Source organism: Strongylocentrotus purpuratus, unplaced genomic scaffold (assembly GCF_000002235.5).
Source record: "Strongylocentrotus purpuratus isolate Spur 01 unplaced genomic scaffold, Spur_5.0 spur5_scaffold_5, whole genome shotgun sequence".
Classification (NCBI taxonomy): Eukaryota; Metazoa; Echinodermata; class Echinoidea; order Camarodonta; family Strongylocentrotidae; genus Strongylocentrotus; species Strongylocentrotus purpuratus.
This window is the reverse complement of record NW_022145611.1, coordinates 37,353,809-37,374,906: the sequence shown is the minus strand read 5'-3', so window position 1 is coordinate 37,374,906 and position 21,098 is coordinate 37,353,809. Positions and strand designations below refer to the sequence as shown.

Sequence of the window (21,098 nt, the reverse complement as noted above, 5' to 3'; positions counted from 1 at the left end):
TTTATTACATGTCATTAAGGAAGGTTTCAGCAAGTGAGGGTATAAGCTGAACCAGTACTGTAAACAAAAATGAAAAATTCTATGCATATCACTGGGTTTGTAGGTAGTATGATTGTTATCTTACTAGAGTTAGTTTCATTAAATTTAAATTGATAGATCACATCTTTGCCAGAAGGAGAGGAGCACAATACAAATACCCCCCTCAGTTGTTGCTTGAAATGCATTTGATATATTGATAAATCACTGTGTCACATGATGTCAGTCAAATAGGATCAATTGTGTTGTTAATTGTAATGACATAATGATCACTGATAACACATTCATGCTCTGAAGTATGGCAGATTACTAGGAAGAACATAAATGTTGAATACTTTGATATTTGCAAAGCATTCTGAAAATGATCAATTGATCTGAAACATGGAAAATTGCTCATGCTTTCTCTACTCAAGGAGAATAAAGAACATTTGAAAAAGTAAATCAAACTCAATGCAGTTTGAGTGCATATAACACAATGTTCATGTACACATACAAAATCAACAGGTCACATGGCTTGTATTGATTTTCTTATGCAAAAAATACTACCGGTATATGAATTATGTTTGGGAAAGGAAGACAATGTGTATATAATATCGGATGGCTTTGAGTGTGATACAGAAATATATTGCTTGAGTTATGACAATATTGGATGAGTCGAAGACGAGTCCAAATATTTTCATAGCTTAAGCAATATATTCTTGCATCACACGTAAACGAAGCCATACAATATTATTATTATTATCTATATCAGGCTGACTAGCGAAATAACAAAATTTGACTTGATGATAAAGCAATATTGTTGAAGTTACCGGATGACAGAGCAATACGAAAACAATATTGATCTGTCATGTGGGTACTGCGCTAAAGATATTAAATACACTGATTTATTATACCACTTGGAAGCCTTATATAGATAATAATAAATAAGATTTATTAGAAAATTCACATTAGTAATTCAGTTGTAGAATGCAAGACGATATTACATGTGTCGTATTCATGTAGAAATGTAAATACAAACTGTATCATAGTAACCAACAAAAAGTATTGAGATGCTTAACAGTTTATTGATCTTTTTCTTCTTTTTTTAAAATCCTTTTTTGTCAGTGACTTCTGGTGCTACTTTTTGTTTTTAATCGGCTTTGAGTTGAACATCTTTTTGCATAATTACATGAGATTAGGTTTATTCCATCTCATTTTAAACCTTCTTAATGCCTGGAAATATGAAGTTGTTCCATGACAAAGTGAAACCAGTACAATAGTTATTTTTATACTCTATTACTATATTGTACATGTAAACTTTGCAAAGCTATGAGGTAAAGAAATGAAGATATTGGCAGCCTATAGTGTATGATGTGTTATTGTCAATAAATTTTTCATCATGTCATTATATAAGAATATAGTTGTTTAGGATCATGAAATGGAAGTTAATTTACTATTAAATGAGATAACAGCCAATTCTGTTATGGAGTAAACATGTTAACAATCGATTAGGTGAAAAATTGTTATGTCAAGCTTTTATCGCCATACACGAGTATAATTCCAAAAGGTAATGCACAGGTAAAAATATTGCAATGTTGATAAAATCAAAGTGATAAAAAGAATAGACTTCCAAGATAGTCCCACTTTTGGATAGGAGAGAACCCAAAAGTGTGCTGTATTATTATGCTTCAATGCTGATAGAGAAATCACATCGTGTTGACTTTTATATTGATATTCATGTATTATGGTACAGTCACTTCAAAACGAATATGTTACAGCTTTATTTTTTTAAATAAATCTCAAATGAATGAAAAATATTAAATTTCCAAGGAGATACACCGTTTCATTGGGGAAATGTCAGACTTTTCTCTTTCAAATAACATAAAATACTTATTTTTATTTTCTATTGTAAGTGCTGTTATTACAAATATAAATACATGTAGCATCAATACCGACTTGTAAATTAATTCAAAGATCGTGATATTGTCAGGAAGTATTATCCAGGTTTCTGTTAATCATTTTGTGTCTTGTCAAGAAAAGAGTTCCTTTTAAAAAGTTGTTGTTCACATGAATTCAAGGTCTGTTTAATATTCCAGTGATTTTCAACTTCTAATTTTTGAGACTCGCCCTTTAGCTTCGATATATGTGTATCATGAATTTGGTAAATTAAACTATTTTGCATCCTTCCTTTGCTGAAAATGTGTGGTACTGTATCCTTCTTTCATTGCAAGCATCAGCTTTGTATATAAGTGAGTTACAGACATACAATTAACAGCTAAATTAGTCATACGCTTACCAAGTTATGTCATTTTTTTTAAAATCTGTGATAAATTGATTTGTCCCGACTTATGTTTCTTGAGAATGTGACATGTTAAAGCTTTCAGCATAGGCCCTAATTCAACCAGTCCACATTTCATTCTTGAGTTACGAAAGACACGCACACACAAAAACATAAAATTTACAAGGGATTGAATAGTTTAGATTTTAACTGTATCATCCGTATATAAAGACTGTTCAAGGGAAAGGAATTTTTTTTAAAAGTGGTTGTAGGATTATGAAGGTGGTCTCTAACTAAAGATTTCTTTAATATAGATTTCCATGAGAAAGCGAAACAAAACAAAAATGGTGTTCAATAGACGGGTGCTAAAGGGTTAGTTACGAATTTGACAATAAAGTAATGAAGAAATATAGTAGGTTGTTGTTCTGTCAGGCATTTGGAGACGGCTTTCTAAATAATGATATCTTTGGAATGTGCCGTTCAAATATGGAAAAGGATAGCAAAACAAAAGAAAGAAAACCGGTAACTTGGGCTGCAACCCTTGAGATGGATGGTTAGCTGACGAGATCGACAATGATGGTCTGGCGGGTCTTCTGCAAACTTGCCTGAGAGTTATAGGACACCGGTAATGCCACCTACCCTACCACTGGTGAGCCATCGGTCTCGTAAACTGTCGGTATACAGTGACTCATCTGTATTTTCATGCCAACTAGATAATCTAATTCATTTTTACACTAATTTACCTAAAATCCACTAATTAGAAGGAACCAATTTTACATTCTTCTGAAATAGAATATCATATTTGTATTATGTTTGGGGTACAAATATAGTGATACAAGCATTTGTCAAATGGCTCAATCAACCCAAACTACTATAGGGCGGTTTGTCAGTGTAACATAGTTTTACTTAAAGATGTACTAAACTAGTGTGTAACATGACCTGTCTAACTATTATCCCTACAGGTTGTAGTGACAAACATTTTGTTGGAGAGGGAGCAAATGTGACGGACTTTACCCAAGCACTTGCATCTGGAAGGTCGTACGATGGATCAAAACATTTTTGACTATTTTTTTAGACGTGGACAATTTCTAAGCTAGAAAAAACAGTGTCTGTCTTCTACACCTTTTTTCTAATTTTATTCTTACTTCTGATGACATAAAATTGAACTTTTAAAATTAGTTTTAATTTGACATAATGAGTGATAATTGGTACTTCTTAATTTCCATCTTGATTTGTATTCTATATATTACATTTTGTAAAAAGGATATTTTCAGCCCTTGGGCTACATGCTCAATTTTGAGTTTTATCATAATAAACGATTCAATCAATCAATTCAATAAAATAAACATGTACAAAAAACGATATACACATAGGTATCTGAACTGTTTTATTCAATAAAATGGAAGATAAAAGTATCCAGAAAATAGCACGAATGCTAATCTCACTGAGCGGCGAATGCTTGCGAACGTAGCGAATTCGGGGTTTCGCCAGGGATCGTTAAAGGTTGCAAAGGTTCGTAAAAGGTTGCAAGAAAGTTCGCAAACAGCCTTTTGTCGCAATCAGTTTTTCTTTGCGAATTTATTTTTCCGCGAACAGTTGCAAGCGTTTGCAAAACAGTCGTAAGCCTTTTGTTGCAAACGGTTGTAAGACGGTGTCGCTGAAGTTCCTTTTGATTCGCCAATGCTAGCAACCACGTGACCGTAATTATGGTTCCTATATACAATCGACCCAATGAGTACCAGGAGTTAGCAAAAGGTCTCAAACATTCACAAAAATTTGCTAATCTTCGCAAAAACCTGTTGCTGACATATTTTGCTTACAGTCGGTAAAAGTCGCTAATGTCGCAGAGGCGAACTCTGATTTTCCCAAACATTCGTCAGAAAAGTTGGCGAATCCAAATTCGCAAACGTTCGTAAGCATTCGCCGCTAAGTGAGATACACCCTCCATCGAGCCTGCATGTTACCCTCACTTCGAACATATGAAAAACACTGTTTGGGTACATAGAATACTGAAACACACAAATTTGGAATGTTACACGTATTAACCGTGTATAAATAAAGATATCAATTCAATTCAATTCAATAGTAAAGCTATTTACAAACAAAACTATTATTGTATAAATAGATGATAAACAAAGCAAATACCTATCACTTTATTATATTTTACTCATTTAAAAATTGCTCTAAAAGTGCCATCCTATAGCAATTATGTGGATGGCTTTGTGGGGATCATTCCTCATGAAATTGAAAACTTTCCCTTGGTAGTGAATGAGGAAAAATTACATTTACTAATTCTAATTAAACTACAAATAATAAGTTTGTGCATTTGGTACACGTTCAAGATCTGTTATTTTGTAAGTAATGGTTTTGAATGTGCCATTAACAAACTAAATGTGATAGCGTGTAGAGCCATTTTTAAAAACTTAACATTATACATTTTAGATTTGTTTCATAAGTGCTACCTATTACTTCAATTCCATCTGTAATGTGGGGGGGGGGGGGGGGGTGCACCAAAGTTTTGTATATAAATCACCATTTTCTGGGACACAAAATTTCTGAGTCTATACAACTATTGATACCAATTTTAATACTAATATATTGGTTTATTTTTTCAATATGGTTTTCCATGTAATATCGATCTTCAAACTTATGCATACGATGCAACATCAATAAAGGGTAGTTGATGTTGCATCGTTCGTAGGTCTGAATATATAATAAAGAGTTTGTCTACACAATATAGGACACATACTAGTTTCAAACAACTTCATCCGAATTACCATTATACAATTACACATAAATCAAGATGTCATCAAATCCATCTGAATATCAGTATAACAATTTTAATTTACTATTGTGCTAAATAATGATAAATAATGGTGCATTATGCAAGGTAATGATGAATGGTGGTTGCTAGGAAGTGTTTGGTTTACATGGTTTCAAATAGTAATACTCGGATGAACATGGGTGCAATCATGAAGCAAACTTCAAACTATAGACAATTCTCAAGATTATGTACAAAATATGGCCAACGATCTCCAGTGCCGCTTCAGTTTTAATGGAGTTAAGTATCGGGGACGACTTCGCGCACAAAATAATAAATACAACAATTTAGAAGGAGAGATTTCAAAGGAGTCGAGGCCACACACCCAGCGATATCTTTGAGTTCATAGACAAAATCTTGAGGGCGAACACATCTTCTGGATCACTAATACACAACGGAACTGGAATGTAGGTATAATACTCGACAAATAAAATAGTCCTGTGTTTGTTAGCACCTTGATGACGCTCTTGTCATGATATCAGTCACTAAGTCGCATATTCTTTCGCAATGCTCACTGGTGTAGATCTGAAAAAGATCAAGAATAGACAAACAAGGTTACCGGTATGTTTTTCTTTAAATGAAACTTTTTCGTTATGGATTATAAACCTCAAAAGATTTTCACCAGAGCCTAATGTACACAATTCTACGAATGTATCATGCTCAGGCGCGTACACACGGGGGGGGGGGGGGGGGGGGGGGGGGGGGGGGGGGGGGGGGGGGGGGGGGGGGTTTAAACCCCCCCTTTGGTATTTTTTTTTTGTGTAAACCCCCCCCCCCCCAAACCCTCCTAAACCCCCCCCCCCCCCCCTTTGATTTTTTTTTTTTTTTTTTTTTTTATTACAAAAAATTAAAACAAATAAAAAATTTCCCATGACTAACCTAAAAAGCTGATCTTACCCCCCCCCAAACGGAGCAAAATGTCAAATTTTCAAATTTCGAGACCCCCCCCCCCCAAAAAAAAGTGACCTCTTACCCCCCCCCCCCCCCCCCCCCCCCCCCCCCCTTGAAAAAATCCCGCGTACGCGCCTGATCATGCTCTTCGTGAAAATGAATTTTGTTGTGTCTATTAGCCTATAGTAGTAAGGTATAGTGCATGCAATAATAATATCCAATGGAATTGTCATTTCTGATGCATACCAACTATAATTGATAGTGTCCCAACTCGGTTCATTTGCATATTTTCAAATGTACCAATCATTCATTATTATGAATACGCGGAAATAATAGACAGTTAGTAAACGTAAGATCGTGTTTTCAAATTAGCAAGGAAAAAAAATCGTAATGTAAACATACTACATACCACTGCTTTGCAGTTCTTCTAGAATAAAGCTATAAGAGTCCAGTGAGATATTCGGACTCTCCTCCATTAGATCAAGTAGTTTGCCAATCGTTGCATCGTCATGATGACGTTGACGCCACTCATACAACATGCCAAATATCGTTTCCTCCATCTGTAATTTTCATAAAGAAGTGAGATTCCAGAATATAAGGGTGTATGTTAGCTCAAGTATAAAGCTGTATCTAGCTGAATTGTGTATCGTGATGAAAAGTCTAATACAGTCATGTTTCCATTATCAATCTATATTCTTGCTTCACATAATTATTGGTGTACTACACATTCAAAATGATTTAAGAACTTTACTATTGATTAGATCGAAGATCTTTAATTTAGAGTAAACTGATGCCGACTGGCTCATGTTGTCATATAAACAGATACTGTTTAGATGTCTTTGCATTAAAAAATAATAACAGTAACTGCAATTCCACGAGTATACGCTCCTCTATAAGACTGTTAAGATGCAAGATTGATTGTATGTGCTTTGTAAATCCATACATGATAAATATTTTGCTAATCATGTTAGAGGTTCCATGTCGCTATACTAGTCAAGATATGAGCTCTGTGATATGATAGCGACTTGAAATAAGTCAGCGTTTTTCAACCTTTTGAAAGTCACTGCACCTTTTTAAGAAATAACAAGTTTCGCGTCACCCCAATCCCAAATTCACCCGGATCGCAAAAATTTAATTTTTATTATTTTGGCAATCGTCAAATGTCAAATATACGCGTATGGATATATTCGTTACAAAACGAGCGAAGCGTGCGTGAGAAAAAAGGGCAATCATTTCAACATGGTAAAAAATCGACTTTGTGATCAAAACACACTAAGACATAACATTATGTATGCGGGCACCTAGCCGCCGAACATGGACTTTTGTATACAAAATTCATATTATATTCGGTCATCTCACTACACGAATATGACTACTTGGGCATCTCGTTGTACTTTCAATGTAAAAACTATTATGTTCGCGCAGCTTGCTTCCGGAATATGGAGGTATTCGGGCACTTTGCTACCGGAAATCATCCTGTTTCTAAATGTTGCGAAAGAGCGAAGCAATGGAGGGAGAAAGATACTATGATATCTTTAAAATATGAATTTCCTCTTGAGAATATAACCGGTGCCTTTTTATTGTAATAATAATAATATTTGGTTCTTGTATAATATAGCGCTCATGTCAGTCAGATTTGACCCTCCTGGCGCTGGTGTACCGATTTAATAAACTTTCAAGTGCTTACGGTTGATCTGTTGTGTTTGAAATGATCAATGTCGACCTTTGACATGCCTAGATGTTGGATGCCGAACTGTGACCATCCTTCGCCAATCTTCCCAGCTAGCTTGCTTAAAATCTTGTCAGATATAATTGAAGATCGGCTCAGAGGTCCTGTGTCTTTGCGTGAAGAATTCTTTCCATTTCCTATAATTGCAAACAAAATAATCATGAAAAAACGATGGACATAGCATAATACATGACTTATCTTATTATTATTGGCAAGATAGCTAAAGGGGGCATGTGCCCCTAAAATTGAAAAGAAAGAAAAAGCGAGAAAAGAGTGAGAGGAGAGAGAGAGAGGGAAAGAGAGAGAGAGAGAGAAGGGCAAAAAAGAAGGCGCCTGTAAAGTCACATTTCATTATATACGAGTAAGATCCACTGCCCTCAATAGATCCACTGCCCTCTCAATTAATGAACTCATGCTATGATACTGATTAGTATGAAAACAAAGTGACTAATATCTGTCATAATATTTCCGACCAGGGTGCATGGGAGCACCCCTCTTTTAACGTCTACCGTGGTAGACGTTGCCCCATATTTTAGTTGAGGGCTGTAACAGGCAACAGAGATGTATTGGGCCTCAATATTAATAATGAATAATTTTGAGCCGAATACGCAAATTTATGATAATCCTCACACCATCATGTTAGTATTAGTTGGATAAACAGACAAGACGATCGACAATAAAATGGCTCAGTTGCAAGAAGCGAAGTCAGTGTCTTTATATTATTATAAAGATGGTCGTATTAACTGTTAAAGTGCCCATGATCAGTGGTGTATATCAATGAGATAGGGAGAAAGGAGAGGGGGAGAGGCCTTGGGCACACATTCCCTCCTTATATCACGATGTCACCTATCAAAGGAAATAACTTTATAGCAAGTAAAATTCATAACAGGAAATAAAACAACATACTGTACATATATTCAAGAGCGTGATGGGGATAAAAGTATACTGTTTTGAATTTTCTCTTTTTGTTTTATTTTCTTTTGATTTTTGTTTTCTTCTCCTGGGGTTATAATCGTAAGAGAAAAAAAATCGTGACATTATTCATCCCTGAAAGTGATAGGCCTACGATTCTGGTTCCCACTCCCCCACCCCCCCCCCCCCCCCCCCCCTCGCGAACGAGTTTGGTATATATGGCTCGTAAGTATGTGTTGTGACAGTTGCACTTAATTAAGTTATCACCCAAGTCATTTGTTTTTGTATTATTGATGCATGACATGAACACACATATATTTGTATTAGCACTTCCTCAGGCAAGGTGCCTAGTATAGCGCCACCTATTGATAATGACTTGATATCAAACACTCAGAAGGCTACATAGACATGGTTGTGCTGAGGTACAAGAATCCCCTTTTTGCCAGAGCATCAAGGAGATTTCTGTCATAGTTTTGTCATTATGTCAGGCAAAGAGGTTAGTTTTGTTGTATATTGAATCTATTTCTATGAATTGTTGAAACATAAAGTGTAAATTAGTGTGTGTATTTTGTACTTCATACTGGGAGATGTTGATGTTAGTATGTAGTGTAAGACATGCAAGCCCATGCTGGTTTAATATGTACATTTGATTTGATATGAAGAACAATGATGATAGTGAAGATATTGTGAAATACTTTGAAGAATATTATGAGAGTGCTGAAGCACTAAGTAGAGATTCAGAATTTATAATTGTTTAGTTAATTGTTTAAACATGCTATAGTGAAGTCTAGTTGTGATACTTGTAGTGTGAGTTTGTATTTATGTAAAGCCATTTAATGCAGATGGACTAGAATAGAGACTGTGTTATTGCTAAATTGATTATGCTATGATGTACTTGTACTTATGATTATTTATCTGTGATTTATCCACAGTTTTCACGGAATTTACTGGAACGAAAATGAAACTCCAATTAAAGATACAATTCCCGTAGAAGCCTTTGTTTAGACTATTTATTTGAGATCGACCTCGCTGCAGCCACAGTGAAAACTCTTCTGTGTGATGACATCAGATCGAGCAGAGTGGTTCATTCCAAGAAGTTAATCTTCCATCACTAGCTAGAGACCGTCATCATGTCTGAAGGAGAAGAAGCGAGCAAAAGGGATAGAAGACCCACAGAGAAGGGTATCAAGCACCAAGCGGATGTCGCAGTGAAGTCATGGAAAGTCGCCATTCGACTCTGGAGTAGAATAGCAAATAAGCATCGTGAGCTTATTGTAGAAGACGACATCCAAGCTGAGGTGATTAAAGAATCCCGCAACAAAGTACAGGAAGCTATGGACAAAGCCATAGCTACTCAAGAAGTGCTCGCTGACTTAGCTCCTTCAGCAAGTCTCGAAGATGATGGTGAAGACAGGCTTGATGAGATGGAAGAGGAGCATTCATCCTTGATGAGAGAGACCATGCGAGTCATTCTACAGTTAAGAGGCGGAACTCACTCTTCAAAGTCTGGTTCTCGCTCGCCAAAACCAAGAGTTCAAGACTGGGTCAACGAACAAGCACCTGTCTCTCCCATGGAGCATGCAGCCAGGAGAGATGATGAAGTAAGTCATCAACCAGCAGACAAGCCCAGCAACGAAGATGTTCTCGCCAACAGTTTAAAGGAGCTGCTCTGCTTGAACAGACTACCTCTTCCGGAGCCCGGACATTTCTCAGGCAATCCGCTTGAGTATACATCATGGAAGAGAAGCTACGACGCCTTAATCGAGCATCGAGGAATTCCCATCGAAGAAAGGTTCTACTTTCTTTTAAAGTATCTCAGTGGTGAGCCGAGATCCCTGGTTCAAGGTTATTCCATGATTGGAGATGCTGCAGGATACAACGAGGCAAAGAAGGTATTGGAGCAGAGATATGGAGATCCATTTGTGGTATCCAATGCCTATCGTGATAAGCTAGACTCCTGGCCAAGAGTGGGTTCCAGAGATGCATTTGGTCTAAGGAGACTTGGAGACTTTTTGAAGCAGTGTGACACAGCTTCAAAGTATGTTCATCACTTAAGTCATCTTGATGATGAAAGAGAAAACCGGAAGCTACTGATGAAACTCCCAGATTGGTTGGTCGTGAAATGGAGCAGGAAGGTCGTGCATTGGAGGCGAGAGTGGGGGACATTCCCACCCTTTTCTGTTTTCACCGACTTCATTGAAGAAGAAGCTATAGTAGCTTGTGACCCTGTAACATCTCTTCAATCTCTGCAGACCTCGAATGAAAGGAAGAAATCAGCTACTTCCAGCTTTATGCAGACGGAAACTCATCAGAATCAGAGAGATGGCTCTGCTGAGAGAGGGACTCTAACATGCATCTTCTGCAAGGGTCGACATCACCTCACTGAATGTTCGTCCTTCAATTCAGAGACGATGCAGAAGAAGAGAAAGATTGTCATGGAAAATGGACTCTGTTTCGGCTGCCTTGAGAAGGGACATATATCAAGAAGATGTACGAAGAGAAATACATGCTCTTCATGCAGAGGGAAGCATCCTACTGTTCTACATGATGATGAGTGGAAAGAAAGACGACAGGATGCTACAAACAGAGATAGGGATAACATGGAAACCTTGGAGTCAACATCCTATGCATCGAATTCTGATTCCAGTCACTCTACAAAGTCAACAATGATCGTTCCAGTGTGGCTGTCTCATGAGTCCTGCGACAAGGATAAATTAGTGTATGCCTTGCTGGACACTCAATCTGATACATCCTTTATTCTCACGAAAACTAAGGAGGCGATGGGAATTAAAGGAACAGAGGTAAACCTGCTACTCTCTACCATGACCAAAGCGAATGAGAGAATCGCAAGTGAAAAGGTGACTGGTCTTCAGGTGAAAGCATTCAACGACTCCACGAAGATCATCAGCCTCCCTCCTACCTTCACGAGAGACATCATGCCAGCAGATCGACATCACATTCCTACTCCTGACATGGCAAGATCCTTCCAACATCTGTCCAGGATTGCTGACATGATAGCTCCTCTTCAAGATGTTGAAATAGGACTCCTGATCGGCTTCGACTGTGCCAAGGCTCTCGCTCCACGTGCTGTTGTCCACTCTCCTGATGATAGAGGTCCATACGCAATCCAGACGGATCTGGGATGGAGCATTGTTGGCACAGTAAAGGCAGGGTATGCGGATAGTCACAACGATCCTTTGGGTGTGAGCCATCACACAACAGTACGATTTGTGCCTGATGAGGTACAGCTACATGTAAATGGACATCGATCAGAAATGAACTTCACTCATTCAGCGACCATGAAGGAAGAGAAAGCACCTCTTCATGTTGATCGACTTCTAGAGGCCGACTTCACTCCAGATGAGGGAAAGCCAGAAGCTGTAGATCTTTCTAAAGATCCTGAAGTGAAAAGTCGGACCCATGTGCAGAAAGTAGACAAGCTCGAGTTGGAACGATTTGATAATCTCTCTAGTTGGTGTCGAGCGAAGAAAGCTGTGGCAAACTGTCTACGTCTCAGATCTTACTTACCGAAACGTTGCTATGCAAGATGGGACAAGAATGTTGTGATGGAACCTCTATCTTCTGAACTACACATGCAAGCTGAAAGGGAGAGCATAAAGTTGACTCAAAGGAAGACCTTTAATGATGTAATGCAAGCAGTAGAGGGTGACAAACGCTACAATGAAAGTCGTCTGCATCATCTTGACCCCTTCATAGACAATGATGACATCCTAAGAGCGAAGGACTTTCTTCAGAGAGAGGAGTGTGACTTCATTGCCTTCAAATGCAATGTACCTACTTCGAGCCACATGGGTGGAGTGAGGGAGAGACAGAGTACCTCGAGTTACCTCGATCGCCCTATCCAAGCTAGTTCTTCTCGTGTCGAACGTAGACCAGGAAGAATTCCCGGCCAAGGAGCCACAGGACTGTGAAGACCGATACTTTTATTTACGAACTATAACTTAAATGATCAAACTTCAGACATTGCATTTAATTTGAACTTGAATTCACCGAGAATGATTCAGTGAATGTGCAAAGTACAGGCTCAAGTCGAGAATACTGATATCTAATTTATGCATTTGTTTGTTTTTTCAGGGTCCGAGAGACTACGGATTACTGTTTGAAGAATATGATGTATAATCTAAGATTCACCATTTAAATGCTTCTATTTGATTATGTACTTACCGTAATTCCATTTTTTGGACAGTGTATTATAACATGAGTACTTTGTTCGTACTTGTGTGATTTTGAATTTAAGCGACATATATTATGCTATGCAAGTTTAAGCTTTACAATTGTATTCTGATGCTTTAGATTTAGACGAGGCTGTCAACCATTTTGTTTATTTGTAATGACGTTCTTAGAGTAAATTAATTCTTAATTTAAAGGAGCCATGTTGTGACAGTTGCACTTAATTAAGTTATCACCCAAGTCATTTGTTTTTGTATTATTGATGCATGACATGAACACACATATATTTGTATTAGCACTTCCTCAGGCAAGGTGCCTAGTATAGCGCCACCTATTGATAATGACTTGATATCAAACACTCAGAAGGCTACATAGACATGGTTGTGCTGAGGTACAAGAATCCCCTTTTTGCCAGAGCATCAAGGAGATTTCTGTCATAGTTTTGTCATTATGTCAGGCAAAGAGGTTAGTTTTGTTGTATATTGAATCTATTTCTATGAATTGTTGAAACATAAAGTGTAAATTAGTGTGTGTATTTTGTACTTCATACTGGGAGATGTTGATGTTAGTATGTAGTGTAAGACATGCAAGCCCATGCTGGTTTAATATGTACATTTGATTTGATATGAAGAACAATGATGATAGTGAAGATATTGTGAAATACTTTGAAGAATATTATGAGAGTGCTGAAGCACTAAGTAGAGATTCAGAATTTATAATTGTTTAGTTAATTGTTTAAACATGCTATAGTGAAGTCTAGTTGTGATACTTGTAGTGTGAGTTTGTATTTATGTAAAGCCATTTAATGCAGATGGACTAGAATAGAGACTGTGTTATTGCTAAATTGATTATGCTATGATGTACTTGTACTTATGATTATTTATCTGTGATTTATCCACAGTTTTCACGGAATTTACTGGAACGAAAATGAAACTCCAATTAAAGATACAATTCCCGTAGAAGCCTTTGTTTAGACTATTTATTTGAGATCGACCTCGCTGCAGCCACAGTATGACATTGCACCAACATTGACCTGATGAAAGTCATAACAACGCCTATTTGTTCCGAGTACAATGCTGTAAGTCGTGTCTAAGTTTCATTTTGGGATCTGTTCAGTCCTAAATTTGATCAGATTCGTAAGATAAAATTTAATTTGAATATTTAAGGAGTATCCTCACCAAAACAATCAGTCACCAGATGATCCCTGAAAGTGATAGGGCTACGATTCTGGTTCCCACTCCCACCCCCCCCCCCCCCCCCCCCCTCGCGAAAGAGTTTGTTATAATGGCTCGTAAGTATGACATTGCACCAACATTGACCTGATGAAAGTCATAACAACGCCTATTTGTTCCGAGTACAATGCTGTAAGTCGTGTCTAAGTTTCATTTTGGGATCTGTTCAGTCCCAAATTTGATCAGATTCGTAAGATAAAATTTAATTTGAATATTTCAGGAGTATCCTCACCAAAACAATCAGTCACCAGATGACCCAGGCGAGCCTCCTCCAGTGCCTGTTGAAGTTGTTGCCTTTGGTCTCGCTCAGGCACATTTTTTCGCCAATGAAACAGCATACCAGTAGTTCCTCCTTGTCGGCGTTGTGTCTCGATCTCCGGATAGGACATGTCGAGGAAGATGCCAAAACGAAGCACGCAGTCTGGTGGGATGCTGTCCGATAGAATCGAGATTTCTATGTCTGTGACCCTACCAGCAACTGCAGAATGTGAAGTGCCAATTTTGGTTTCAACCTTCTCCGGTATGGTGTTGTAATGAGCTCGGTTATTATTCCCTTAAAAAGAAAAAATGAGATATAATCATGCAATCATATTTTAAGCAACGTAGGTGCTGTCACAATCATCGTTACAATACAGTAGCCATATAATCGTTAGCAAACAGCAACATACATACGAATTAGGCCTTTATGTCTAAAAGTAAAGTAAACTTCCACCAAACGTTTTCATACAACACTTTGACTTAGAACACAGCATTGTCCACGGTTTAATTTTCAAAGTAATTTGATGTTAAGAATTAGTATTGTGGCCGCGTAACAACGCCCTCGATATTACATAACATATTACCATGATTGCTCTTCAATTAGTTGTTACAGTAATCGATTTTTATCCTAGGTTTTAATACTTGTATTAAACCCTGCCAAATAAAGAGGGAATGTTTAGCAATGAACACATAAGGCTTGTGTTTGTAACTTCTTGGCCCAATTTGATGGTTCAGTAAGAAGAATAAAAGTTTTAAACCATAAGGTTCAAGGTTCGAGTCAAGTCAGTTCAACCAGTATTTGTATAAGCCATTAGTCCTCAAGAACAACTTGAGTTCCTCAGATAGGAATTTAAACATTATACTTATGTTCATTGGTTAATAATACACAATAATTTACTCTCTTTTCTTGCAATCGGGACACACTAATCAACATCAAACATCAACATCGTCATACCTCCATCCTTAGACTGATAGTCTTGGTAACCCGGAAGCATCTTGATGACATCCTCTCTTCCGATGATTTCTAGGAACTCCACAAACTTCTCATACTGACCCGGATGTACAATCATCTTCTTCTGAAGATTTCTGATGATGTCGTATGCCCTTTTCTTGTCAAGATCGAAAGCCCTGACGTGCCCCTGAGCACGACTAGTGTTTCTGAAGTCCATGAGTCCATCAGGAGTAGATTCGATCTGTTTTGCCACATTCTGCATTAGTTTGGTGTATTCTGGTGGCTCGGTTGGCATTTCGGATGCCAGAGGTAGTTAAAGCTGTCAAGTACCTTTTGAAAGGAAAGGCGATAGTTTATGTTAATTTCATTTGCATAGATTATTGTCTCGTGTTTATACCTCAATCAAGCCGACTCTTAACCGACTCCAAACCATGTCGGTTCTTACCCATTCTGAGCTATGTATGTTGGTTTTTTGTTTTTTCATCTACTGTCGATCTGGGCTACCTCACTAAGCCTATAGTTGTCAACTAACTATTAAATCCTATGTAATTAGTTGACAACTATAGCTTAGTAAGATTTTATGAAAATTGACCCTATTCTGGTGTCGGTCTCTTTGGTGTGTTGGGGCTGTGTAACAAACCATTGCTGATATGAAGCTTCTAATTATAATGTCACATTCTAATAATTTCTCTAGTTCAGTATTTTACTGACCCTTCCTAATATAATGTACCGGTATACGTGTTGTACACATCAGTAAAATTATCTCCTTTATTAAAAAAAGCATTACAAAAAGTGCCATTATCAAGAAATGCACTGCATGAGCCATCTCCCGGATGAAGGGCAAAAAGTTTTACAGACACAGTAAACAATTTTTTCTCCAGAACTCATCAGTTTTCTGAAAAATGAAATTGATTTGAGTGATTAGTTTTCAGCAGTGGTAGACATCAGTAGAACAAGCACAAACACACGGCATCATGTTACATTCTCTCAGTCAACTACATTGATTAAACTTATTTCTTTTTTATGTTCTTTGTTCGTTTAAAATTCAAAAGCATTATGAACAAAATCAAGGTTACAAAATTGAGGTTAACATGATATAAACAAAATTCAAAACATTCATACAAACATGCAAACATATTTCAGTTATATTGCAGAGATTCAGCACAGTCAGGAGAGAAGCAAACATAATTATATACCAATAATAATTTTGCAAGTAAAATAAACAAAATGAAATCTCGTTTAAACAATCACCCCCCCCCCTCTTTTATTTAATACTCCCCCCCCCCCCACAGTTTAATAAACCGTGGGTTAACTCATAAATTGCTCTGCGAAGTGATACTGATAACTGACACCTATTCCCTGAACTATCTATACGGAGGCAATTTAAAAATAAACTATACATGCATTTACAAAACAGAAACCATTAAAAGCAGCACTCCTTAACAATCCTTAAAAGCAGTCTCCCTGACAGTATTCCATATCTGCCAATCTAATGCAGATAAAGATTAGAAATACAATCAGTACATTCTCGAGAACTTATAGGAATGAATATTCTCTGTTATTCCTTATACAGATCAATTCTCTTATGATGGTACACTACTTATACCCTAATAATACAATTTCAGTTAAATTAATACTATATCGACGTTATCATGCACGCCTTGTAGAAGCTCTCCATCATAATAATCTTTTTTCTCTCAGCTGCTTGCAGGGTTCCAATTAGAGATTAAAACAGGTTTGCACATCTATCATAAGCAAAACATACTCCAAACTTTCCATCGGTATCTTCATCTTCTACACAAGAAGTTGAACCTTGTGTTCTGCATTCATGGTAGCAATTCATATTGTATAATTGCGTCGATGTCAATAAATAAAAATAAATAAACGAGACCTAATATTTGGGGAAATATACAGCTCGACTCGCAGGAAAGAATTTGCTGCCGTTTTATTATCTTTATAAATGCTCTAAATCAATTGGTCTTAGTAATAGTTAATTCTGACTATGTTAATGTACATCTAATACATTATTTCAACCTTCACTAAAAAGAATTTGTGATCGTAAAGAAGTATTTTTGGAGAGGCAAGCATCCATATAACGTATTTAATGATCAGCTATAATAATATGCCTACCCAATAAATCGGTCTCAGTGTTAGATGTTGAGTTTTACTTCCTGCTCACGTAAATGTTGTCAGATCGAGGCATTCGTCTTGAGCAAGATCAAGAAGAATATGGTGCCAAATAGCTATCTGAGAATCACATGCATGTCCAGAAACTCAGAACCAATATACCAGACCGCTATACTGTCCAAGAACACACTTCCAAGATACAAGACAATTTAATATGCATCCAGAGGATTATGTATTATAGATGATACTACACAACACCATATTGTGCTGAGGCGAATAGAAGCTTCAGACAGGGAACCAATTTATGTCGTGTTTTGAGATCACGTGATATGAGATGCGTGTATACCTCTGGTGCCGTCATCTCATTACTGCAAGGCCGTTCAGCAAATCACTCATTAATATTACTCAGTGCCAATTTTGTGCTTTCCTTTAGGCCCTATCTTGGATATTACAATGTTATATTTTTCATCACACGGCCAAGCGTAAATTCCAGCCAGGTTTCTTTATTTTCAACTCTCTGGTACATTATGCAAAGAGGTCATTATGACTGTGTTGACCTCAGTCCAATATGTATTTTTTGGTCATTATCATTTGCTTGGGGTCTGATGGTGGTACGACGTAATGTACTATCCTCTGCATGCTCTATATCATTCTCATCAAGATAATGGTATTTTAGGTTTAGGGTTGAGATTGGGTTTTGTTATGTTTAGGGTTATAGGTGTAATGATGGGACCAGTAATATAGTTAGGAATTGATCACATATTACCGCCACCCACTCCGGCAGAGGAATTGTCATACGAGCAATCGTTAACAGGTTCTTACAATTTTTTACTCACCGGTTAATGATGTTGTTCCTTTGAGTGATCAAACGTTCTAGAAATATCGCTTTGGTTCTCCAAAACCGAGAGCAATATCATGTCTCACTGTAAAATGCTGATGAATATAATTTCGCTACATGTCCGTTTCCTGCTTATTATACAGGTTTTTAGGCGAATGATATTCAGCATGGCTTTAGAAATGCCTGAGTTTTATTTTTGGCGCTGTGATCATTCAAACATTGCGGTGTCAATATTTCACAATACAATTCTAGTATACGAGAACCATTGATACCAATGGCAAGAAACCGTGATGAATAATAGTTACTCATGAAGCATTCGGGTATTCCCATGCAAGTACAAGGTCATAATGCCAGACTCCTGTCGATGTTTGCTCAAGCGAGCATCATATTTCTGAATGTGATATCGTTGCCATTGCACCTCTCTCTCTCTCTCTCTCTCTCTCTCTCTCTCTCTCTCTCTCTCTCTCACTCTCTCTCTTTCGCCTTCTCCCTCACGCTCACTTCCCCCACCCTTGAAACACTGAAATGAATATATTAAGTAGGCCCATTAGTATAACAAGGCGTGAGGTAACATGCATGCATGTAAGGTAACTGCAAACACTAATATATATTTTCATAAAAGTAAGATTTGCTTTGTCTGGCATTGGTATACTGTCCTATACTATTGAGAAAGTTCCATGGAAAGAATATTGTAGTAAACTAGTTGATTTACAACTTCTTCATTGTCTATCATTAATTACCAGTTTATTATTGTAAAAAAAAAACACGAACTAAATAACAATGAATGGTTCGGTAGCCTCTGCAGAAGATAAACATATTCCAAGGAAAAAGTATTGTAGTAAATTGGTGATAACAACAAAAAAACATGGCCACCAAGGACTAAAATATAAGTTATCAGCTCGTTCAAACACAACTGTAAATCATATACAAAATAATAAACAATTCGTTACAACCAGTTCTAAACAAAAATAAAGGTTATAGAACTGAGGTTAACAATCATAAACAAATTTCAAAACAAACAGAGTTCAGTTATATTGCAAAGATGCAACACCTTCAGAGAGAGAAGCAAAAATACCAATGATGGTTTTGCAAGTAAATATATTAAACAATCATCAATAAACATCTTTCATCCGCAAAACGAATTCCAAACTTGACGAGTAACCTTTCCATCGGCATCGATCTTCATCTCCTACACAAGAAGGTGAACCTTGTGTTCCGCATTCATGGTAGCAATTCAATATTATTGTTACGTCAATGTCAATATTAACATTAACAATTAATAAATAAACAGGACCTACAATAATTATTTGAGGAAACTGATGATATTACAGCTCGACTCGCAGGGAAGAATTTGCTGGCGATTTGTCATCTTTATAAATGCACTAAATCAATTAGTCTTCGTAATACTAAGGTAGACTATGTTAATTTACTATTCTTGTAAAGGCAAGCATGCATATAAGGTAAAATAATCAGCTATAAATATGCCTAAAAGCGGTCTTAGTGTTAGATGTAGAGTATTACTTCCTGCTCACGTAAAAGTTGTCAGATCCAGGCATTCATCTTAAGCAAGATTAAGAAGAATAATTATGGTGCCAACTTATCTGAGAATCAGCAGGTCCAAAAACTCAGAACCAATATACCAGACTGATAATACTGTCCGAGAACACACTTCCAAGATAGCATACAAGACATAATATGCCTCCAGATGATTATGTATTATAGATGATACTACACAAGAACATGTTGTGCTGAGGCGAATAGAAGCTTCAGACACGGAACCACATTATTTATGTCGGGTTTTGAGATCACGTGATATACCAATGAGATGCGTATAAACGTCTGATGTCTTCGAGTGCCATCTCATTACTACAAGGCCGTTCAGCAAACCACTCATTAATATTACTCAGTGCCAATTTTGTGCCTTCTTTTCGGCCCTATATTTTTACAATCTTATTATGTTCCATCACACGACCGAGCGTTCATTCACCAGATTTCTTTATTTTCAGTCATCATGGTATGCAAGATCGTCATGACTGTGTTGATCTCAGTCAGTATGTATTTTTTTGTCATCATTCGCATGGGGTCTGAGGATGATACGACGTATGCCCTGGTCTATATTAATTTTCATCAAAATAAGGTATTTCAGGTTTACGGTTGCGATTGAGTTTTAGATTATGTGTCAGGTTAGGTTTAGGGTTATGTGTAGACTTGGTGCCAGGAATAAAGTTAGGAATTTATTGATAACAATCATAGCAATATTACCGCCACTTATAGAAGAAGTGTTCCGTACAGTCATTATGAGTTTCTTACAATTTTTACTCACCGGTTGATGATGTTGTTATAACTTGGAGTGATTGAACGTTCTAGAAGTTGGTTCTCTAACACCGTAGACTAAATACAATGTCTCCCAAGTCCCTGGTCTCACCTAATTACAATGCAACTGAATATAATTTCGTTGCATGTTCGCCCTCTGCTTTTATGCAGATAGGTGAGTATTATTCAGCGTGCCTGCCAGAGTTTTATTTTTGGCGCTTTGATCATTCATACATGGAGACGTCAATATTTCACAATGCAATGCTAGTATACCAGAACCATCGCCGTCATGAATAATTATAATTCATACAGCGTTCGGGTATTCCCAGGGTTTGTCTCGCCTCCCTGGTATTCCCAAGTACACGCTCACAATGCCAGCCACTTGTCGATGTTTGCTCAAGTGAGCATCTGATATCGTCGGTATTGCGAAACTCCGTCTTTCTCTCTTTCTTTTTCTTTCTCTTTCTCTTTCTCTCTTTCTCTTTCTCTCTCTCTCTCTCTCTCTTTCTCTTTCTCTCGCTCTCTCTCTCTCTCTCTCTCT

General features: G+C 37.2%; 1 protein-coding gene across 3 annotated transcripts; it reads right to left on the bottom strand.

The window, feature by feature from the left end:
* Window positions 1-4,803: 4,803 nt before the first annotated feature.
* LOC100893977 lies at window positions 4,804-21,047 on the bottom strand. Of its 3 annotated transcripts, none has more exons than XM_030998505.1 (6): window positions 20,568-21,047; window positions 15,283-15,609; window positions 14,302-14,622; window positions 7,693-7,871; window positions 6,415-6,565; window positions 4,804-5,639 (listed from the first exon to the last, which is right to left on the bottom strand). In XM_030998505.1, the coding sequence occupies exons 2-6, from the start codon at window positions 15,572-15,574 to the stop codon at window positions 5,626-5,628; spliced, it is 957 nt and encodes a 318-aa protein (XP_030854365.1). In that variant the 5' UTR covers window positions 15,575-15,609; window positions 20,568-21,047; the 3' UTR covers window positions 4,804-5,625. The 3 variants fall into 3 exon arrangements, with proteins under 3 accessions (XP_030854365.1, XP_030854364.1, XP_011661290.2); XM_030998504.1 differs by lacking the exon at window positions 20,568-21,047 and adding an exon at window positions 18,243-18,484; XM_011662988.2 differs by lacking the exon at window positions 20,568-21,047 and adding an exon at window positions 17,410-17,909.
* Between the last annotated feature and the right edge of the window lie 51 nt (window positions 21,048-21,098).